Source organism: Bos indicus, chromosome 28 (genome assembly GCF_029378745.1).
Source record: "Bos indicus isolate NIAB-ARS_2022 breed Sahiwal x Tharparkar chromosome 28, NIAB-ARS_B.indTharparkar_mat_pri_1.0, whole genome shotgun sequence".
NCBI lineage: Eukaryota > Metazoa > Chordata > Mammalia > Artiodactyla > Bovidae > Bos > Bos indicus.
In genome coordinates this window covers 3170270-3191582 of record NC_091787.1, presented here as the reverse complement: position 1 = coordinate 3191582, position 21313 = coordinate 3170270, and the positions used below count along the sequence as shown (strand labels likewise).

General features: G+C 40.1%; 1 protein-coding gene across 1 annotated transcript in view; it reads left to right on the top strand.

Moving 5' to 3' along the window:
• The window catches only part of FMN2 (formin 2), a 357570-nt gene that overhangs the window by 268200 nt on the left and 68057 nt on the right, over nucleotides 1-21313 (top strand). Inside the window, exons 12-14 of the mRNA XM_070782159.1 lie at nucleotides 1740-1799; nucleotides 1933-2053; nucleotides 20152-20244. Coding sequence (XP_070638260.1) covers nucleotides 1740-1799; nucleotides 1933-2053; nucleotides 20152-20244 — 274 coding nt within the window. The remainder of the gene's footprint in view (nucleotides 1-1739; nucleotides 1800-1932; nucleotides 2054-20151; nucleotides 20245-21313) is intronic.

The window sequence follows — 21313 nt, the reverse complement described above, 5'->3', positions numbered from 1 at the left end:
TATATGTATAAGGGATTATTTGTTTTTTGTATTGGTTAATGTATCTTATTCAATCCTCCTATAAGTTAAATTTCATTAATTTAAATAAGGAATGATATGGATAAGAATAATCAAGAAGTAAGATTTTTAATAATTTAACTTGCATTCTCACAAGGGCTATGCAAAGTCCATTTGGTTCTTTCTCTATAAAATAAAGATAACTATGTCTGTAGTTTCATAGACTTGCATGCATGGAACTGTTACTCAGATCACTCAGAATTACCTAGGCACTTAGTAAGTGTTTTGTTAATTGACTGAGGTATTGCTGATCATTTCACTGATTTACAAGTTAGGAAAGACAAAGGAAGTTGCTTAAATCATTTTACAAGTAATCCTGCTTCTAATAAATGTACTACTTTTGTTATTACAGCTCTGTATTTCCGTGTAATCGATGTATATAGTAAAATATATTGTTGTTGTTGCTGCTTAGTTGTTAAGTCATGTCCAACCCTTTGCAACCCCATGAACACTAGCCCACCAGGCTCCTCTGTCCATGGGATTTCCCAGGCAAGAATCCTGGAGTGGGCTGCCATTTCCTTCTCCAGGGGATTTTCCCCACCCAGGGATTGAACCCCTGTCTCCTGCATTGGCAGGTGGATTCTCTATTGCGGAGCCACCAGGGAAGCCCGTAGTGTGTTCAGGGAGTCTGTGTTGTGTTAGTCACTCACTCGTGTCCAACTCTTTGTGACCCCATGGACTGCAGCCCACCAGGCTCCTCTATCCATGTGATTTTCTAGACAAGAACACTGGATTGGGTTGCCATTCCCTTCTCCAGGGGATCTTCCCCACCCAGGGATTGAACCCACATCTCCTGCATTGGCAGGTGGGTTCTTTACCATCTGAGCCACCAGGGAAGCCCATCAGGGAGTCTAATAGATATATCGTCATATCCCATCAGACTTGTTTATAAAGGAATGTTGCTCTTTTTATCGATGAGGGGAAAGTCATGGTTAGATTAGGTTTTTATTATAAGGTATGTTTTTAAAAATATGTATTTGGTTTCACACATCCCAATTATCTAGTATTTATTTTGAGAATTAAAAGAAAAAACATATATTAATGCTCTAAATGTGCCAGAAAAGAAGGTGGAAAGCTCTTCTTTGAAGATTGTTAGATATGAAGCAGTTTTTCTTCTTTAGAATTACATACATTGCATTTTTATAGCTCCACAGATACTAATTCTTGAATCTCAGTTGCTAACATAAGTTATAACATGAATTTGCATTCTTAAAGCTCCAGCTTACTTGAGATAATACTTAACTTTTAAATTTTCTTAATCTACTTAGTAATAAACCTCAGTCAAGCTTCCTGTTGGAGTGGTCCCTACTGGTTCAGCCATACAGAAGTGCTGGTGCTATTTAGTCATTTCTGTTTAGATAGTAGTTATACCTGTTAATAATAAGAAATAAAATTAATGAATTAATTTTCTGGTTGAGGAAGGTGAAAGCAGAAAGGTGTGTACAACTGAGACAACCCTCGAAACAGCTGTGCTTCCACTTGGGGCTCAGGTGGGAACAGAGCGAGGGAGGACAAGACCGTCTGGGCCATTAAACTAAAGTAACATGAGACAGAGAACGTCTCCCTTCATCCTAAATATTCTCATCTACATGTGTGGGTTTACTGGGATGAGTTTTATTTAACACTGTATATTTAGTCATTTTAAAAAACGTATTTCTACTCACTTTGGTCTCTCTGCCTAGGACAATAGCAGAAGCCTGTTGTCATATATCGTGTCATATTATCTTCGCAATTTTGATGAGGTGAGATAATGTTCACAGAGTCGCATTCTGTTATTCCCTGTTGTTGAGCGATGTGGTCATGTTTGATGTTGTTTGTCATTGCTGCTGCTGCTCTGTCCTCATTTATTTAAAGTCTGTGCTTCCTGCTGACCAGGACGCTGGGAAAGAACAGTGTGTGTTTCCACTGCCCGAACCCCAGGACCTCTTTCAGGCCTCACAGATGAAGTTTGAAGATTTTCAAAAAGACCTCAGAAAACTCAAGAAAGACCTGAGAGGTAACTTAAAATGTTAAGGAAACTCAGTTGTTATTTATGCTTCTTTAATGAGAGAACAGATTTTTCAGTGTTTCTAAAGAAGGTAAAAATCAGTGTAAACAAACATTTTCATATGTGGCAAAAGAAAAATTTTACAAGTAATCTTATTCTTTTGTTTTTTTAAAAACAAATGTGTATTAGAAATCTAGTTATTTAATCGCATCTTGGTTATTTGAATAGCAGCCTCTTTCATCAGGGACAAATTTTATTGTCTTACTTTCACTTTATGTTCAAGAATATTTGTACATTTATCATATCTTGTTAAAAGACACATATTTCCTCCCCACCCACCCTTGGAATACTTGCCTAAGATTTTGTGGAATGTGAACTTTCCTGGGACAAAACATTTTTTCATGTATTTGGTAAAAAAAGAAAAAAAAGATGCACGTGTAATGCTTTATTGTTACTGTTCAGTTGCTAAGTCGTGTCTGACTCTGTGACTCCATGGACTGCAGCACACCAGGCTTTCCTGCCCTTTACTGTCCCTCAGAGTTTGCCCACACTTGCGTCCACTGGGGCTCCCAAGTGGCACTAGTGGTACAGAACCCAGCTGACAATGCAGGAGACAGAACAGATGCAGGTTCAGTCCCTGGGTTGGGAAGATCACCTGGAGAAGAGCATGGCGGTCCACTCCAGTATTCTTGCCTGGAGAACGCCCATGGACAGAGGAGACTGGCTGGGTACAGTCCATAGGGTCTCAAAGTGTCAGACACCACTGAAGCAACTTAGCACACAGGCTCACATGTCCACTGAGTTGGTGATGCCATCCAACCATCTCATCTCTGTCACCCCTTCTCTTACTGCCCTCAGTCTTTCCAGCATCAGGGTCTTTTCCAATGAGTTGGCTCTTCGCATCAAGTGCCCAAAGTATTGGAGCTTCAGCTTGAGCATCAGTCCTTCCACTGAATATTCAGGATGGATTTCCTTAAACTGACTGGTTTAATCTCCTTGGTGTCCAACTGACTCTTAAGAGTCTTCTCAATTATTAGTTGAGAAGCCTTAGATCATTTTGAAGAGACTTTGAAATTCTTCAGAATGGTAAATTTAAAGTAATGCACAAAAGCAAATAGTTAACAATTATTTATTTTTTGTGAATAAAACTCCTCTCATCTGCCCTACCTTTATAAATGAGGTACATTTATAAAGGCTTATGATATTATTGGCTTATGATATTATTATTAGTTTCAGGTGTACAACTTAATAATGACAAAGGTCCGTATAGTCAAAGCTATGCTCTTTCCAGTGATCATGTATGGACGTGAGAATTGGACCATAAAGAAGGCTGAGCACTGAAGAATTGATGTTTTCAAATTGCAGTGGTGGAGAAGACTTTTAAGAGTCCCTTAGACAGCAAGGAGATCAAAACAGTCAATCCTAAAGGAAATCAACCCTGAATACTCATTAGAAGGACTGATACTGAAGCTCCAATACTTTGGCCACCTGATGTGAAGAGCCAATTCATTGGAAGAGACCCTGAGGGTGGGAAAGATTGAGGGCAAGAGGAGAAGGGAGTGACAGAGATGAGATGGTTGGATGGCATCATGGATTCAATGGACATGAACTTGGGCAAACTCTAGGAGATAATGAGGGTTGGGGAGCTTGGCATACTGCACTGAACAACAACAAAATTTTTATATATTATGCACCAGCGTTATTACAGTGTTATATTCCCTATGCTGTACCTTGCATCCCTGTGACTTAATTTATTTTGTAACTGGCAGTTTCTATCTCTTTAATCCCTTTCACCTATTTAACTCACCTACTTTATCTTATTTTCATGAAGTTTCTTCATTTATGGAGTTGAGAATACCACAACTTTCAATATAAGCCTCTTTCTCACTATTTAAGCACAGTCAGGGAGGACATTTATGTGAGATTTTCATTGCATTTTGTATCGCTAGATGAGAAGAGGCTTATTTACCCAAGAAGCCAAAAAATTGATACAACTTTTTAAAGAGATTCTATCCTAGTGATGTATAATCAAATTTATAGAGTTGTTATATTCTGGTCATAGATGATTTTATATAGATTTAAATCACCATAGTAACATTATATAGTTTGCTTCAGTTCAGTTCAGTTGCTCAGTCGTGTCCGACTCTTTGTGACCCCATGAATCGCAGCATGCCAGGCCTCCCTGTCTATCTCCAACTCGTGGAATTCACTCAAACTCATGTCCATCGAGTCGGTGATGCTATCCAGCCATCTCATCCTCTGTCATCCCCTTCTCCTCCTGCCCCCAATCCCTCCAAGCATCGCGGTCTTTTCCAATGAGTCAACTCTTTGCATGAGGTGGCCAAAGTATTGGGAGCCTCAGCATCAGTCCTTCCAATGAATACCCAGGACTGATCTCCTTTAGGATGGACTGGTTGGATCTCCTTGCAGTCCAAGGGACTCTCAAGAGTCTTCTCCAACAACACAGTTCAAAAGCATCAATTCTTCGGCACTCAGCTCTCTTTAAAGTCCAACTCTCACATCCATACATGACCACTGGAAAAACCATAGCTTTGACTAGATGGACCTTGTTGGCAAGGTAATATCTCTGCTTTTCAATGTACTATCTAGGTTGGTCATAACTTTCCTTCCAAGGAGTAAGCGTCTTTTAATTTCATGGCTGCAGTCACCATCTGCAGTGATTTTGGAGCCCCAAGAAATAAAGTCTGACACTGTTTCCACTGTTTCCCCATCTATTTCCCATGAAGTGATGGGACCAGATGCCATGATCTTCGTTTTGTGAATGTTGAGCTTTAAGCCAACTTTTTCACTCTCCTCTTTCACTTTCATCAAGAGGCTTTTTAGTTCCGCTTCAATTTCTGCCATGAGAGTGGTGTCATCTGCATATCTGAGGTTATTGATATTTCTCCCGGAAATCTTGATTCCAGTTTGTGTTTCTTCCAGTCCAGCGTTTCTCATGATGTACTCTGCATATAAGTTAAATAAATAGGGTGACAATATACAGCCTTGACGAACTCCTTTCCCTATTTGGAACCAGTCTGTTGCTCCATGTCCAGTTCTAACTGTTGCTTCCTGACCTGCATACAGATTTCTCAAGAGGCAGGTCAGGTGGTCTGGTATTCCCATCTCTTTCAGAATTTTCCACAGTTTATTGTGATCCACACAGTCAAAGGCTTTGGCATAGTCAATAAAGCAGAAATAGATGTTTTTCTGGAACTCTTGCTTTTTCCATGATCCAGTGGATGTTGGCAATTTGATCTCTTGTTCCTCTGCCTCTTCTAAAACCAGCTTGAACATCTGGATGTTCACAGTTCACATACTGCTGAAGCCTGGCTTGGAGAATTTTGAGCATTAATTTACTAGCGTGTGAGATGAGTGCAGTTGTGTGGTAGTTTGAGCATTCTTTGGCATTGCCTTTGTTTGGGACTGGAATGAAAACTGACCTTTTCCAGTCCTGTGGCCACTGCTGAGTTTTCCAAATTTGCTGGCATATTGAGTGCAGCACTTTCACAGCATCATCTTTCAGGATTTGAAATAGTTCAACTGGAATGCCATCACCTCCACTAGATTTGTTCATAGTGATGCTTTCTAAGGCCCACTTGACTTCACATTCCAGAATGGCTGGCTCTAGGTGAGTGATCACATCACTGTGATTATCTGGGTCGTGAAGATCTTTTTTGTACAGTTCTTCTGTGTATTCTTGCCACCTCTTCTTAATATCTTCTGCTTCTGTTAGGTCCATACCATTTCTCTCCTTTATCGAGCCCATCTTTGCATGAAATGTTCCCTTGGTATCTCTAATTTTCTTGAAGAGATCTCTAGTCTTTCCCATTCTGTTGTTTTCCTCTATTTCTTTGCATTGATCGCTGAGGAAGGCTTTCTTATCTCTCCTTGCTATTCTTTGGAACTCTGCATTCAGATGCTTATATCTTTCTTTTTCTCCTTTGCTTTTCGTTTCTCTTCTTTTGAGAGCTATTTGTAAGGCCTCCCCAGACAGCCATTTTGCTTTTTTGCATTTCTTTTCCATGGGAATGGTCTTGATCCCTGTCTCCTGTACAATGTCACGAACCTGCTTCCATAGTTCATCAGGCACTCTGTCTATCAGATCTAGTCCCTTAAATCTATTTGTCACCTCCACTGTATAATAATAAGGGATTTGATTTAGGTCATATCTGAATGGTCTAGTGGTTTTCCCCAATTTCTTCGATTTAAGTCTGAATTTGGCAAGGAGTTCCTGATCTGAGCCACAGTCAGCTCCCAGTCATGTTTTTGCTGGCTGTATAGAGCTTCTCCATCTTCGGCTGCAAAGAATATAATCAGTCTGATTTCAGTGTTGACCATCTGGTGATGTCCAAATGTAGAGTCTTCTCTTGTGTTGTTGGAAGAGGGTGTTTGCTATGACCAGTGCGTTCTCTTGGCAAAACTCTATTAGCCTTTGCCCTGCTTCATTCTGAACTCCAAGGTCAAATTTGCCTGTTACCCCAGGTGTTTCTTGACTTCCTACTTTTGCATTCCAGTCCCCTATAATGAAAAGGACATCTTTTTTGGATGTTAGTTCTAAAAGGTCTTATAGGTCTTCATATAACCATTCAACTTCAGCTCCTTCAGCATTACTGGTTGGGGCATAGACTTGGATTACTGCCTTGGAAACAAACTGAGATTATTCTGTCGTTTTTGAGATTGCATCCAAGTACTGCATTTCGAACGCTTTTGTTGATCATGATGGCTACTCCATTTCTCTAAGGGATTCCTGCCCACAGTAGTAGATATCATGGTCATCTGAGTTAAATTCACCCATTCCAGTCCATTTTAGTTTGCTGATTCCTAGAATGTCGACATTCACTCTCGCCATCTCCTGTTTGACTACTTCCAATTAGCCTTGATTCATGGACCCAACATTCCAGGTTCCTATGCAATATTGCTCTTTACAGCATTGAATCTTGCTTCTATCACCAGTCACATCCACAAGTAGGTGTTGTTTTTGCTTTGGTTCCATCCTTTCATTCTTTCTGGAGTTATTTCTCCACTAATCTCCAGTAGCATATTGGGCACCTACTGACCTGGGGAGTTCCTCTTTCAGTGTCCTACCTTTTTGCCTTTTCATACTGTTCGTGGGGTTCTCAAGGCAAGAATACTGAAGTGGCTTGCCATTTCCTTCTCCAGTGGGCCACATTCTGTCAGACCTCTCCACCATGACCCGTCCATCTTGGGTGACCCCACATGACATGGCTTAGTTTCATTGAGTTAGACAAGGCTGTGGTCCATGTGATCAGATTGGCTAGTTTTCTGTGAGTATGGTTTCAGTGTGTCTGCCCTCTGATGCCCTCTCACAACACCTACCGTCTTACTTGGGTTTCTCATACCTTGGACGTGGGGTATCTCTTCACGGCTGCTCCAGCAAAGCACAGCCACTGCTCCTTACCTTGGACGAGGGGTAGCTCCTCACGGCCACCCCTCCTGACCTTGAACGTGGAGTATCTCCTGTCAGCCCTCCTGTGCCTGTGCAGCCGCTGCTCCTTGGACATGGAGTTGCTCCTCTCTGCCACCTTCCCTGACCTTGGCGTGTGGTAGCTCCTCTCGACCTCCGCCCTGACCTTGGGTGTGGGGTAGCTCCTGTTGGCTGCCACCCCTGGCCTTGGGCATGTGGTAGGTCATATAGTTTGCTTGCTGCTGCTACTGCTGCTAAGTTGCTTCAGTTGTGTCCGACTCTGTGTGACCCCATAGATGGCAGCCCATGAGGCTCCCCCATCCCTGGGATTCTCCAGGCAAGAACACTGGAGTGGGTTGCCCTTTCCTTCTCCAATGCATGAAAGTGAAAAGTGAAAGTGAAGTCGCTCAGTCATGTCTGAGTCTTTGCGACCCCATGGACTGCAGCCTACCAGGCTCCTCTGTCCATGGGATTTTCCAGGCAAGAGTACTGGAGTGGGGTGCCATTAATATTTATTGTATGCCTGAGGCACGATAGGCCTTTGCTAGGTGCCATGAGTACCAAAGATACAAGCATCACTGTCAAGGAGAAGTGAAATCCTGCCCCTTAGGTGCTCCCCTGAGAGAATCACATATGGGTGGTCATAGATTGATTATACTCTTTGCAGTTGAAGATGGTGAAGCTCTATACAAGCAGCAAAAAAAAAAAAAAAAGACCAGGAGCTGACTGTGGCTCAGATCATGAACTGCTTATTGAAAAATTCAGACTTAAATTCAAGACAGTAGGGAAAACCTCTAGGCCATTCAGGTTTGACCTGATAAATCACATCCCTTATGATTATACAGTGGAAGTGACAAACAGATTCAAGGGATTAGACCTGATAGACGAGTGCCTGAAGAACTATGGATGGAGGTTCATGACATTGTATTGGAGACAGTGATCAAGACCATTCCCAAGAAAAAGAAATGCAAAAAGGCAAAATGGCTGTCTGAGGAGGCCTTACAAATAGCCAAGAAAAGAAGAGGGGCTAAAGGCAAAGGAGAAAAGGAAAGATCTACCCATCTGAATGCAGAGTTCCAAAGAATAGCAATGAGAGATAAGAAAGCCTTCCTAGTGATCAATGCAAAGAAATAGAGGAAAACAATAGAGTGGAAAAGACTAGAGATCTCATCAAGAAAATTAGAGATAGCAAGGGAACATTTCATGCAAAGATGGGCTCTTGAGGGACAGAAACTGTATGGACCTAACAGAAGTGGAAGATATTAAGGAGAGGTGGGTAGAATACACACAAGAACTATACCAAAAAGGTCTTAATGACCCAGATAACCACGATGGTGTGATCACTCATTTAGAGCCAGACATCCTGGAATGCAAAGCCAAGGGGGCCTGAGGAAGTGTCCCTGCGAACAAAGCTAGTGGAGGTGATGGAATTCCAGTTGAGCTATTTCAAATTGTAAAATATGATGCTGTGAAAGTGCTGCACTCAGTATGCCAGCAAATCTGGAAAACTTAGCAGTTACCACAGGACTAGAAAAGACCAGTTTTCATTCCAGTCCCAAAGAAGGACAATGCTGAAGAATGTTCGAACAGTTGAACTATTGAACTCATTTCACATGTTAGCAAATTAATGCTCAAAGTTCTCCAAGCCAGGCTTCAACAGTATGTGGACCAAGAACTTCCAGATGTTCAACCTGGATTTAGAAAAGTCAGAGGAACCAGAGATCAAATTGCCAGTATCCATTGGTTCATAGAAAAAGCAAGAGAATTTCAGAAAAACATCTACTTCTGCTTTATTGACTATGCCAAAGCCTTTGACTGTGTGGATCACAACAAACTGGAAAATTCTTAAAACAGATGGGACTATCAGACCACCTTACCTGCCTCCTGAGAAATCTGTATGCAGGTCAAGAAGCAACAGTTAGAACAGACATGGGACAATGGACTTGTTCCAAACTGGAAAAGGAGTATGTCAAGGCTGTATATTGTCACCCCGCTTATTTAACTTACATGCAGAGTACATCATGCAAAATGCCAGGCCGGATGAAGCACAAGCTGGAATCAAGATTGCCTGAAGAAATATCAGTAACCTCAGATATGCAGATGACACCCCTGTTATGGCAGAAAGAGAAGAGGAACTAAAGAACCTCTTGATAAAGGTGAAAGAGGAGAGTGAAAAAACTGGCTTAAAATTCAAGATTCAAAAAACTAAGATCATGGCATCTGGTCCCATCACTTCATGGCAAATAGATGAGGAAACAATGGAAGCAGTGACAGACTTTATTTTCTTTGGCTCCCGAATCGCCTCAGGTGGTGACTGCAGCCATGAAATGAAAAAAAACACTTGCTCCTTGGAAGAAAAGCTATGACAAACCTAGACAGCATATTAAAAAGCTGAGACTTTACTTTGTTGACAAAAGTCTGTCTAGTACTTTTAAGTCAGCAAATCTGGAAATTTCAGCAGTGGCCATGGGACTGGAAAAAGTCAGTTTTCATTCCAGTCCCAAAGAAGGGCAATACTAAGAATGTTCAAACTACCCTGTAGTTGCACTCATTTCACATGCTAGCAAGGTTATGCTCAAAATCCTTCAAGCTAGGCTTCAGCAGTACTTGAACTGAGAACTTCCAGATGTACAAGCTGGGTTTTGAAGAGGCAGAGGAACCAGAGATCAAATGACCAACATTCGCTGCATCATGGAGAAAGCAAGGGAATTCCAGAAAAACATCTACTTCCACTTCATTGACTACACTAAAGCCTTTGACTCTGTATTTCACAACAAACTGGGAAATTCTCAAAGAGATGGGAATACTAGACCACCTTACCTGTCTTCTGAGAAACCTGCATGTGAGTCAAAGAAGTAACAGAACAGTACATGGAACAGTTGACTGGTTCCACATTGGGAAAGGATTAGGACAGGGTTGTATAGTCACCCTACTTATTTAACTTATATGCAGAGTACTTTATGCGAAATGCCAGGCTGGATGAAACACAAGCCTGGATGAAGCACAGGCTGGAATCAAGATTGCCAGGAGCAATATCAGGCACCTCAGATATGCAGATGATACCATTCTAATGGCAGAAAATGAGGAGGAACTAAAGAGCTTCTTGATGATGGTGAAAGAGGAAAGTGAAAGAGGAAAGGGTGAAATAGGAAAGCTGGCTTAAAACTCAACATTCAAAAAACTAAGATCTTGGCTTCCAGTCCCATCACTTCATGGCAACTGAAGGGGAAAAAGTGGAAAGAGTGCCAGATTTTATTTTGGGGGGCTCTGAAACCACTGTGGATGGTGACTGCAGCCATGAAATTAAAATACAGTTGCTTCTTCACAGCAAACTTTGAGAAATGTAGGAAAACTTTTAGAAACCTAGATAGCATATTGAAAAGCAGAGACATCACTTTGCCAACAAAGGACCAAATAGTCAAAGGAATGGTTTTTCCAGTAGTCATGTACAGATGTGAGAGATGGACCATAAAGAAGGCTGAGTGCTGAAGAACTGATGCTTTCAAATTGTGGTACTGGAGAAGACTCTTGACTGCTCCGGAAATGCAAGTCAGAACCACAATGTGATATCACCTCACGCTTCGCAGAATGGCTATCATCAAAAAACACAAATAACAAATGTTGGTAAGGATATGGAGAAAAGGGAATCCTTGTGCACTGTTGTTGGGAATGTAAATTGGTGCAGTCTCTGTTTAAAACACTATAGAAAATTTACAAAAAACTAAAAATAGAGCTACCATATGAACCAGCAATTCCACTCCTGGGTATATGTCTTTAAAAAAAACACAAATACAAATTTGAAAAGATACGTACATCCCTATATTTATAACAACATTATTCACAGTTATCAAGATATGGAAGCAACCTAAATGTGCATCAATAGATGAATGGATAAAGAAGATGTACACACACACACACACACACACACACACACATATACAAACACATACACAATGGAACACTACTCAGCCATAAAAAGGAATGAAATTTTGCCACTTACAACAACATGGATAGAATTAGAAGGTACTTTGCAGAATGAAAAAAGATAGAAAGACAAACACTGTGTGATATCACTTTTACATGGAAACTATAAAATATTGCAAAGTAGTGGATTTAGTGAAAAAAAAAAAGCAGACTCACAGTTATAGAGAACAAACTAGTAGTTAATTGTTGGGTGAAGGGAGAGAGAGGGATGATATGGGGAATGAGGAGTGGTTGGTACAAACTGTCATGTATAAAATAAACTACAAGGATGCATTTTATAATACAGAGAACATAGCCAATATTTTAAAATAACTATAAATGGAGTATAACTTTTAAAATTGTTTGTCACTATATTGTATACCTGGAACTTACATAATTTGTACATCAATTATATTTCAGTAAAGAAAGGTAGGGGACTTCCTTTTGTGGTCCAGTGATTAAGAATCCACCTGCCAATGCAGGGGACACAGGTTTGATCGCTGGTCCAGGGAAATCCCACCTGCTGAGGAGCAACTAAGGCCATGTGCCACAACTGCTGAAGCCTGTGTGCCTGGAGCCTGTGCTCTGCAACAAGAGAAGCCACTGAAACGTGAAATCTGTGCACTGCAACGAAGAGCAGCCCCTGCTTGCTGCAACTAGAGAAAGCCCAAGTGTAGCAATGAATACCCAGTGAGGCCAAAAATAAAACAGTAAATAAATAAAAATTTAAAAGTGAACTTCTGTTTAATAAAAATGAAGAGAAAGAAAAGAAAAGGTAGGGACTTCCTTGGAGATCCAGTGGTTAAAATTCTGGGCTTCTAGTGCAGGGGGCTTAAGTTCTATTCCTGGTCTGGGAACTAAGATCCCATGTGTGCTGGTGTAGTCAAAAATAAATTAATTAAATTTAAAGGAAAAGAAAAGGTAATCTCCCTTGTTGAGTTAGGTTTTGATTCTTCAGAATTTTTTTTGAAGAGAGTAGATGCTTTAGTTATCTACTGTTATGTGATCAGAATTGGTGTTTGAAACAAAACTTACTATCCTAAGATAAGCCTCCCTTTTGTGCCAGATGACAGTAAGGTGAGGGTGTGAATTGAGAGGCAAGCAGAGGTCAGTACTAAACGAAGGACTGTCTCAAGATGAGAGATGAATCAGTAGAAAGGCTGGCCTCAGTAGTACTGAGCCCATCACTGAAAATGTCCCCATGTGTGCCCTAAGCTTGGGACTGTGTATGCCTGCGTGGTACTTAATCTTCATGACTTCATCATGTCTTTTTATTTTTTTGAGGCTAATTACTTTACAATATTGTAGTGGTTTTGCCATACATTAACATGAATCTGCCACAGGTGTATATGTGTTCCCCATCCTGAACCCCCTCCCACCTCCCTCCCCTTCCCACCCCTCTGGATCATCCCAGTGCACCAGCCCCAAGCACCCTGTTTCATGCATCCAACCTGGACTGGCGATGTGTTTCACATATGATAATATGCATGTTTCAATGCCATTCTCCCAAATCATCCCACCCTCGCCTTCTCCCACAGAATCCAAAAGATTGTTCTATACATCTGTGTCTCTTTTGCTATCTTGCATATAGGGTTATCATTACCGCCTTTCTAAATTCCATATATATGCATTATTATACTGTATTGATGTTTTTCTTTCTGACTTACTTCACTCTGTTTAATAGGCTCCAGTTTCATCCACCTCATTAGAATTGATTCAAATGTATTCTTTTTAATGGCTGAGTAATAGTCCGTTGTGTATATGTACCACAGCTTTGTTATCCATTCGTCTGCTGATGGGCATCTAGGTTGCTTCCATGTCTTACACAGGTTAGAATGTTTTGGTGTCATTCAGTATATTCAAGGTTGAAGCTTAAAGAATCAATACCACTGTCTCTTCCTAAATTCTACAGGATACCAACTTGTGGAATTTTGTTATATAAAAGTATGCTGTTTACATAGATACTACATATGTCAAATAAGTAATTTAGAATTATTTTAGTTTTGCTTTGGACTGCCCTCACTTGATAGAGTGAATGCATTTAGATGATCTAAGTGACCTCTATGGTATTGCTTATGATAATAAGTAAGTGTTTTCGTGCTTCCTGAGGCCTCATGTGAGAAGAAGGCCCATTGCCAACAATGTGCACTCCCCACGTCATGTGTTTATGCCGAGACCACCTCCCTACCAGAAAGCAACTTGGAGGCCTGCTCACACCGCACGGAGGTTCATGCCTTTGCTGACTCTGAAGTTACGGCCCCTCCTCTCTGAGAAGAGAGATACCTTGAGGGGTATCACGGGTGGTGACAGAGAGCTGGACGCTCATCTGGTCCAAGTGTGTCACCCACAACATCCACACGTCATGTGGCCGTTGATCATTAGTGTGAGGCAGATCAGGGTTAGTGAAGACCAGTAAAGAATACAATAATAGTATGGAAAACAGTAACATGTCTGAGTTTGTCCCTATAAATGTCATTCCCACAATCTGAAGCATTGCCTCGGTGCAATGCTTAGGAGATGAGAGTTCCCTGTTCTTGTTGTGTGTTAGAAGCTGTCCCTCTGGTGGTGGTGGTAACTGTAGCAAACCTGATAATCCTCTTATTGTGTATCCACTAGTCTTCTGCATATTTTACCTATGCAAAACCCTTTCATCTTCATAGCAAAGTAGACACTATTATTAACCCCATGTTACAGATGAAGAAACTGAGGCACAGAGGGGGTGCATACCTGGCCAAAGACTCACAGCTGGTAAGTAAGCTATAAACCCCGTCTCCAGAACCCATGCTCTTAGCCTCCAGGCCATCCTGCTCTGCTCCTGTTGCTGATAAAACTAAAGATAATAGCAGTAATGGTGTTGAAAACTTACATGGGCCTTAACATGTACCAGGCTCCATTCTAAGTGCTCTACATGCATTAACTGACATTCCTTGTAACAACCCCAAGAAGCAGGTTCTATCACTGTGTATTACAGTTAAAAAGACTCAGGCACAGAAAAGCTGACTGTCTTTTTGAAAGTTACAGCTGTTACGTTTTACTTTTTTTGTGCTTTTACCTCTTAAATTTTTGTAGCCTGTGCACTCGATTTGTCCATGGAAGTGCATCACTTGTTTATGGAGAGTGACCAAAAATACTGAGAATTCCTCTCATTGGAACTCACTGGTCCCACTCACTCCTGGTTCTCCTTATAATATCTGACATTTCCTTCTAAGTGTCTAAATCTTCTGTGTTCATAGCCTTCTCTTCCTCTGCTTCTTCATTACAGTTGGCATTGCTCAGGTGTTCAACCTTGGCTTGCTCTTCTTCGCACTAGACATGCTTTCTCAAGTGGTCTTATTCAGAGTTTTCCTGTATTGCTCTGATCTGCAGACTTATACACCCAGCTGCTTGCTGGAAGCCACACATGGATGTTCCACTGGCATCTTAAAACTCGGCGAGTTGAAAAGCAAATTAATTTTCTTTTCTCTGAAAAATACTCTTCTTCCTGTGTGCTTCATCCCGAAGCCTCCAAAGCTATGAACCCAGTCAGCATCCTTCTTTCCCCTCCCTCCTTCACACAATAATGCACATGAGAATCAGTGTTTTAATCTTTTTTGTGTCTTATACCTGGAGTCATTTTCAAAATGACTAGGATGAAAGCCTTGGCACATAGACTCTGAAAAGCCTCCTCAATTAACAAACTGAAGAATAACAATCATATGATCATTTTAATAGATGTAGGAAAAGCTTTTGACAGAATTCAACTTCTGTTTACAATAAGAACTCTCCACAAAGTGCCTATAGAGGGAATATACTTCAACATAACAAAATCTCTGTAGGATAAGCCCACAGCACAGATCATACTCACTGGTGAAAAGCAAGAAGCATTTTCTCTAAGGTCAGGGGCAAGACAAGGATGTCCATCTTGCCACTTTTATTCACCATAGTTTTAGAAGTCCTAGCCACAGCAATCAGACAAGGAAAAGAAATAAAAGGAATCCAAATTGGAATGGGAGAAGTAAAACTGTCACTGTTTGCAGATGACATGATACTATATATAAAAATTTCTAAAGACACTGCCAAAAAACTACCAGAACTAATAAATGAATTTAGTAGAGTTAAAGAGTACAGAATTTCTTTCTGGCTTACTTCACTCTATGTAATAGTCTCCAGTTTCATCCACCTCATTAGAACTGATTCAAATTTATTCTTTTTAATGGTGATATATGGCAAAACCAATACAATATTGTAAAGGTAAAAAATAAAATATAAAAAAAAGAAAGTTGAATCAGAAAAAAAATTTTTTTTAAAGAGTACAGAATTTAATAGAGTAGTCCCGCACATATTAATATGAACCTTCAGGTTGCACACTTTGAATGATGCGAACATTGTTCACATATCCAGTCACATAAGTTAGTCCGTGTGTCTGGCATACGTTGTCACTCGTGTGCGTTCTCTACAAGTGATTGTGCTTCTGTGTGCTTTACAGTGTTGTAACGAGTACAGTAGTAGGGTATCTTTATTTCAAGCTCAGGATGTCTGAACACAAGTGTAAAACAGCAGTAAATAGCCGATTGTGTTAGTTGGGTACCTAGACCATCTTTGTTGGATTACGACCAAATTGGACTTATGAACGTGCTCTCAGAACAGAGCTTGTTTGTATATAGGGGACTTACTGTACACAGAGATCTGCAGCATTTCCATACACTGATAATGATTATGTGGAAGAAAAATTAAGAAAATGATCCATTTACAATTGTATCAAGAAAATATACCTGGGAATAAATTTAACCAAGGAGGGGAAAGACCTGAAAACTCTAAGATGTTGATGAAAGAAGTTGAGGACAAGACAAATAAATGGAAAGACATACCATGCCTATGGATTGGAAGAATTAATGTTGCTAAAATGTCCATACTTCCCAAGGTAATCTACATAGTCACTAACAAAATACCAGTGGAATTTTTCATAAAACTGGAATAAATTCTAAAATTTTTATGGAACCTCAAACGACCCCAAAAGCCAAAGCAATCTTGAGAAAGGACAAAGCTGAAGATAATCACATTCGCTGACTTCAGGCTACACTACAAAGATAGAGTAATCAAAACATGATTGGTACTGGCAGGAAAACAGACTCATGTATCACTGGAACAAAATAGAAAGTCCAGAAATAAGTTCACACTTACATGGTCAATTAATATATGTCAGAGAAGTCAATACTATGTGGTGGGGGAAAGACAACCACTTCAATAAATGCTTTTGGGGAAACTGGACAGCCGCATGCAAAACAATGATACTGGACTATTTTCTTACAACATATTCACAGGTAAAATGGTTAAAGAGCCAAATGTAAGACCCGAAACCACAAAATACCTACAGGAAAATATAGGCAGTATATTATTTTTCGTTTCAGGTCCTAGGGACATTTTTTAGATGTGTTTCCTCAGGCAAGGGTAAGAAAAGCAAAAATAAATGGGACTATGTCAAACAAAAAAGCATTTGTACAACCAAAGAAACCATCAAAATGAAAAGGCAGCCTGCTGTATGGGAGAAGATATTTTGTATGGGAGAAGATAATATACTGGATAAAGGCTTAATATTCAAATTATATCAAGAAATCTTATAACCTAATATTAAAAAGAACAAACAATCCAATTAAAAACTACAGAGAACCTGAACAGTCATTTCTCCAAAGGACAAAAAGATAGCCAACAAACACACGATAAAGGTTTTCAACATCACTAATCATCAGGAAAGCACAAATCAAAACCAATGTGCCATCACCTAACTTCTCTTAGAATGACCATTATCAAAAAGACAAGAAATAACTATTGGTGAGAAGAATGTGGAGAAAAGGGAACCCTCATTCACTGTTGCTGGGTATGTAAACTCAAGCAGCTACTGTAGAGAACAGTATGCTGCTGCTGCTGCTGCTAAGTTGCTTTAGTCGTGTCCGACTCTCTGCGACCCCATAGACAGCAGCCCACCAGGCTCCCCTGTCCCTGGGATTCTCCAGGCAAGAACACCGATGATTCCTCAAAAAATTGAAAATAGAAATATCATCAGTCCAGTTCAGTTGCTGAGTCGTGTCTGACTCTTTGTGACCCCATGGACTGCAGCATGCTAGGCCTCCCTGTCCATCGCCAACTCCTGGAGTTTATTCAAACTCATGTCCATTGAGTCGGTGATGCCATCCAACCATCTCATTCTCTGTCCTCCCCTTCTCCTCTCACCTTCAATCTTTCCCAGGATCAGGGTCTTTTCAAATGAGTCAATTCTTTGCATTAGGTGGCCTAAGTATTGGAGTTTCAGCTTCAGCATCAGTACTTCCAATGAATATTCAGGACTGATTTCCTTTAGAATTGAATGGTTGGATCTCCTTGCAGTCCAAGGGACTCTCAAGAGTCTTCTCCAATACCACAGTTCAGAAGCATCAATTCTTCGGTGCTCAGCTTTCTTTATAGTCCGACTCTCACATCCATACACGACTACTGGAAAAACCGTAGCTTTGACTAGGTGGGCCTTTGTTGGCAAAGTAACGTCTCTGCTTTTTAATATGCTGTCTAGGTTGGTCATAACTTTTCTTTTAAGGAGCAAGCATCTTTTAACTTCATGGCTGTAGTCACCATCTGCAGTGATTTTGGAGCCCCAGAAAATAAAGTCTGTCACTGTTTCCACTGTTTTCCCATCTATTTGCCATGAAGTGATGGGACCAGATGCCATGATCCTAGTTTTCTGAATGTTGAGTTTTAAAGCCAACTTTTTCACTCTCTTCTTTTACTTTTATCAGGAGGTTCTTTAGTTCTTCACTTTCTGGCATAAGGGTGGTGTCATCTGCATATCTGAGGTTATTAATGTTTTTTCAGGCAATCTTGATTCCAACTTGTGCTTCCTCCAGCCCAGGATTTCTCATGATGTACTCTGCATATAAGTTAAAGAAGCAGGGTGACAACATACAGCCTTGACGTACTCCTTTCCCTATTTGGAACCAGTTCTGAATTCCAGTTCTGGGTATTTATACCAGTAAAAATGCTAACTGAAAATGATGTATACACCCCTGTGTTTGTTGAAGCCTAATTTATAAATAGCCAAGATTTGGAAGCAACCTAAGTATCCACCAATAGATGAATGGATTAAGAGGACATGTTTTACATATACATATGTGTGTATATCTGTTTATATATACACACACACACACACACACACATTTCACCTACCACACAGTGGAATGTTATTCAGCTGTGGAAAAAGGAAAGATTCCTACTTGCAGCAGCACAAATGGACCTGGAGGGTATTATGCTAAGTGGAATATGTCAGGCGAGAAAGACAGTGTCGTATGCCTGTCAGTTATGTGTGGAATCCAAAAAGCAAAACAAATAATCAAACAAAACAGAAAAGATACATTGATACAGAGAATAAGCTTATGGTTGCTGGGGTAGGGGTGCAGGGATGGTTGAAAAAGGCAATGTAGATAGGAGGTATAATCTTGCATTTAATATAAAATAAGTAATGGGGTTTAATGTTGAGGTTTAAGCCAACTTTTTCACTTTCATCTTTCACTTTCATCAAGAGGCTTTTTAGTTCCCTTTCGCTTTCTGCCATAAGGGTGGTGCCAGCTGCATATCTGAGGTTATCTTGATTCCAGCTTGTGCTTCTTCCAGCCCAGCATTTCTCTTGATGTACTCTGCATATAAGTTAAATAAGCAGGGTGACAATATACAGCCTTGACGTACTCCTTTTCCTATTTGGAACCAGTCTGTTGTTCATGGGAAATAGATGGAGAAACAGTGTCAGACTTTATTTTTTTGGGCTCCAAAATTACTGCAGATGGTGACTACAGCCATGAAATTAAAACACGCTTACTCCTTGGAAGGAAAGTTATGACCAACCTAGATAGCATATTCAAAAGCAGAGACATTACTTTGCCAACAGAGTCCATCTAGTCAAGGCTATGGTTTTTCCAGTGGTTATGTATGGCTGTGAGAGTTGGACTGTGAAGAAAGCTGAGCACTAAAGAACTGATGCTTTTGAACTGTGGTGCTGGAGACTTGTGGGTCCCTTGGACTGCAAGGAGGTCCAACCAGTCCATCCTAAAGGAGATCAGTCCTGGGTGTTCATTGGAAGGACTGATGCTAAAGCTGAAACTCCCGTACTTTGGCCACCTTATGTGAAGAGTTGACTTATTGGAAAAGACCCTGATGCTTGGAGGGATTGTGGGCAGGAGGAGAAGGGGAAGACAGAGGATGAGATGGCTGGATGGTATCATCAACTCGATGGACATGAGTTTGAGTACACTCTGGGAGTTGGTGATGGACAGGGAGGCCTGGTGTGCTGTGATTCATGGGGTGGCAAAGAGTCGGACACGACTGAGCAACTGAACTGAACTGAATGGGGTTTAATATACAGCATGAGGAATATACTCAGTAATATTGTAATAGCATTGTATGGTCACAGATAATTACTATACTCACTATGGTATTCATTCCATAATGTATTTAAATCACAGTTGAATCAGTGTTGTATATCTGAAACTAACATAATGTGTACATCAACTATAATATTTTTAGTTTCTTTTTATAATCCCCTAAAGTGAAGCCTTGATGCTAGGCTTCTTTTGACAGCATCGGATGCTGACATTTGTCAGTTGCCATGGTTAACAGGATTTCCTAAAACGATTTGTAATTGTTTCAGTGCACTGTTCGCAGTGTGACATTCTGAACACTGTTTTCTCTTTAATTTCAGCCTGTGAAGTTGAAGCGGGGAAAGTTTACCAAGTGTCCTCAAAAGAGCACATCCAGCCTTTCAAAGAAAACATGGAACAATTTATTATTCAAGGTAAATTCTGAAAAGATGCTGCACTTCCTCCCTACTCAGCAGAAAGGTAGAAGGCATTTTGAAAAATAGGCATTGGTTTAAAAGGAATTATTTTAACATCACAGAAAAATAAATGTTGTATCATAAATCATACAGTTGTGACAGAAGAGCAATTAGCTAAACATGCTGTTTTGTAGATAATATTCATTATTACTGTTTTTTAATGACAGTAAATACAGTAGTTATTAGTTAAAATGGCATATACTTATAAAGGCATTACAATTTTTATGCTTTTTGTAATAGAAAGTTAGATATTCTTTGAAGATTTATCTACACATACAACTTCAGTTCAACTTGGTATTTGCTTTATCAAAACATTGTGCTACAAAACAAAGTACATTGACAATTTTCTGATCTTTAAAACATTATATTCTATTTTTATAGGATGTATAAATACTCCTGGATATTTAACACATTTTCCCCAAGGTCCATAAAAGCTTTATAAATATTATATTCTTGATTCTTCCTATATTCCTATGAAATAAGCAGCAGTGGAAAATTTCAAGCAATATTAAAGGAACAAAAAAATTTTGATAGGAGAAATCTATTAATCTATTGCTGTTTGAATTCCTTGAAACATGATTATATCAAAGGACTCACTACTCCACACATTGCTGCTTTGGAATGTTGCATATCTTCTGAAGATCAGATCTGTATGAAGCTGTGCTCTGGGGAGGCTCTCCTAGTTTAGGAATTCTCCAGAGACTGATGTGGCCTGAGACTGAAGCCAAGCAGTGCTCTGGAGACTGGCTTCATCTTCTGTCGTTTTACATGTTGTTCAGGCGTCTGTAATGATGATAACCCAGTGAATGAGTTATACTGGAATTTGATTAAACATTATTTATCTCATGTTTCCATACAAATAGTAAACTCTTTTCTTCTAATTCTGTGAAAAATGCTATAGCTTCATAGGGATTGTATTGAATCTGTAGATGACTTTGGGGTGGTATGGTCATTTTGACAACATTGATTCTTCCAATCTAGGAGCATGGTGTATCTCTCCATCTGTTAGTGTCATCTTTGATTTCTT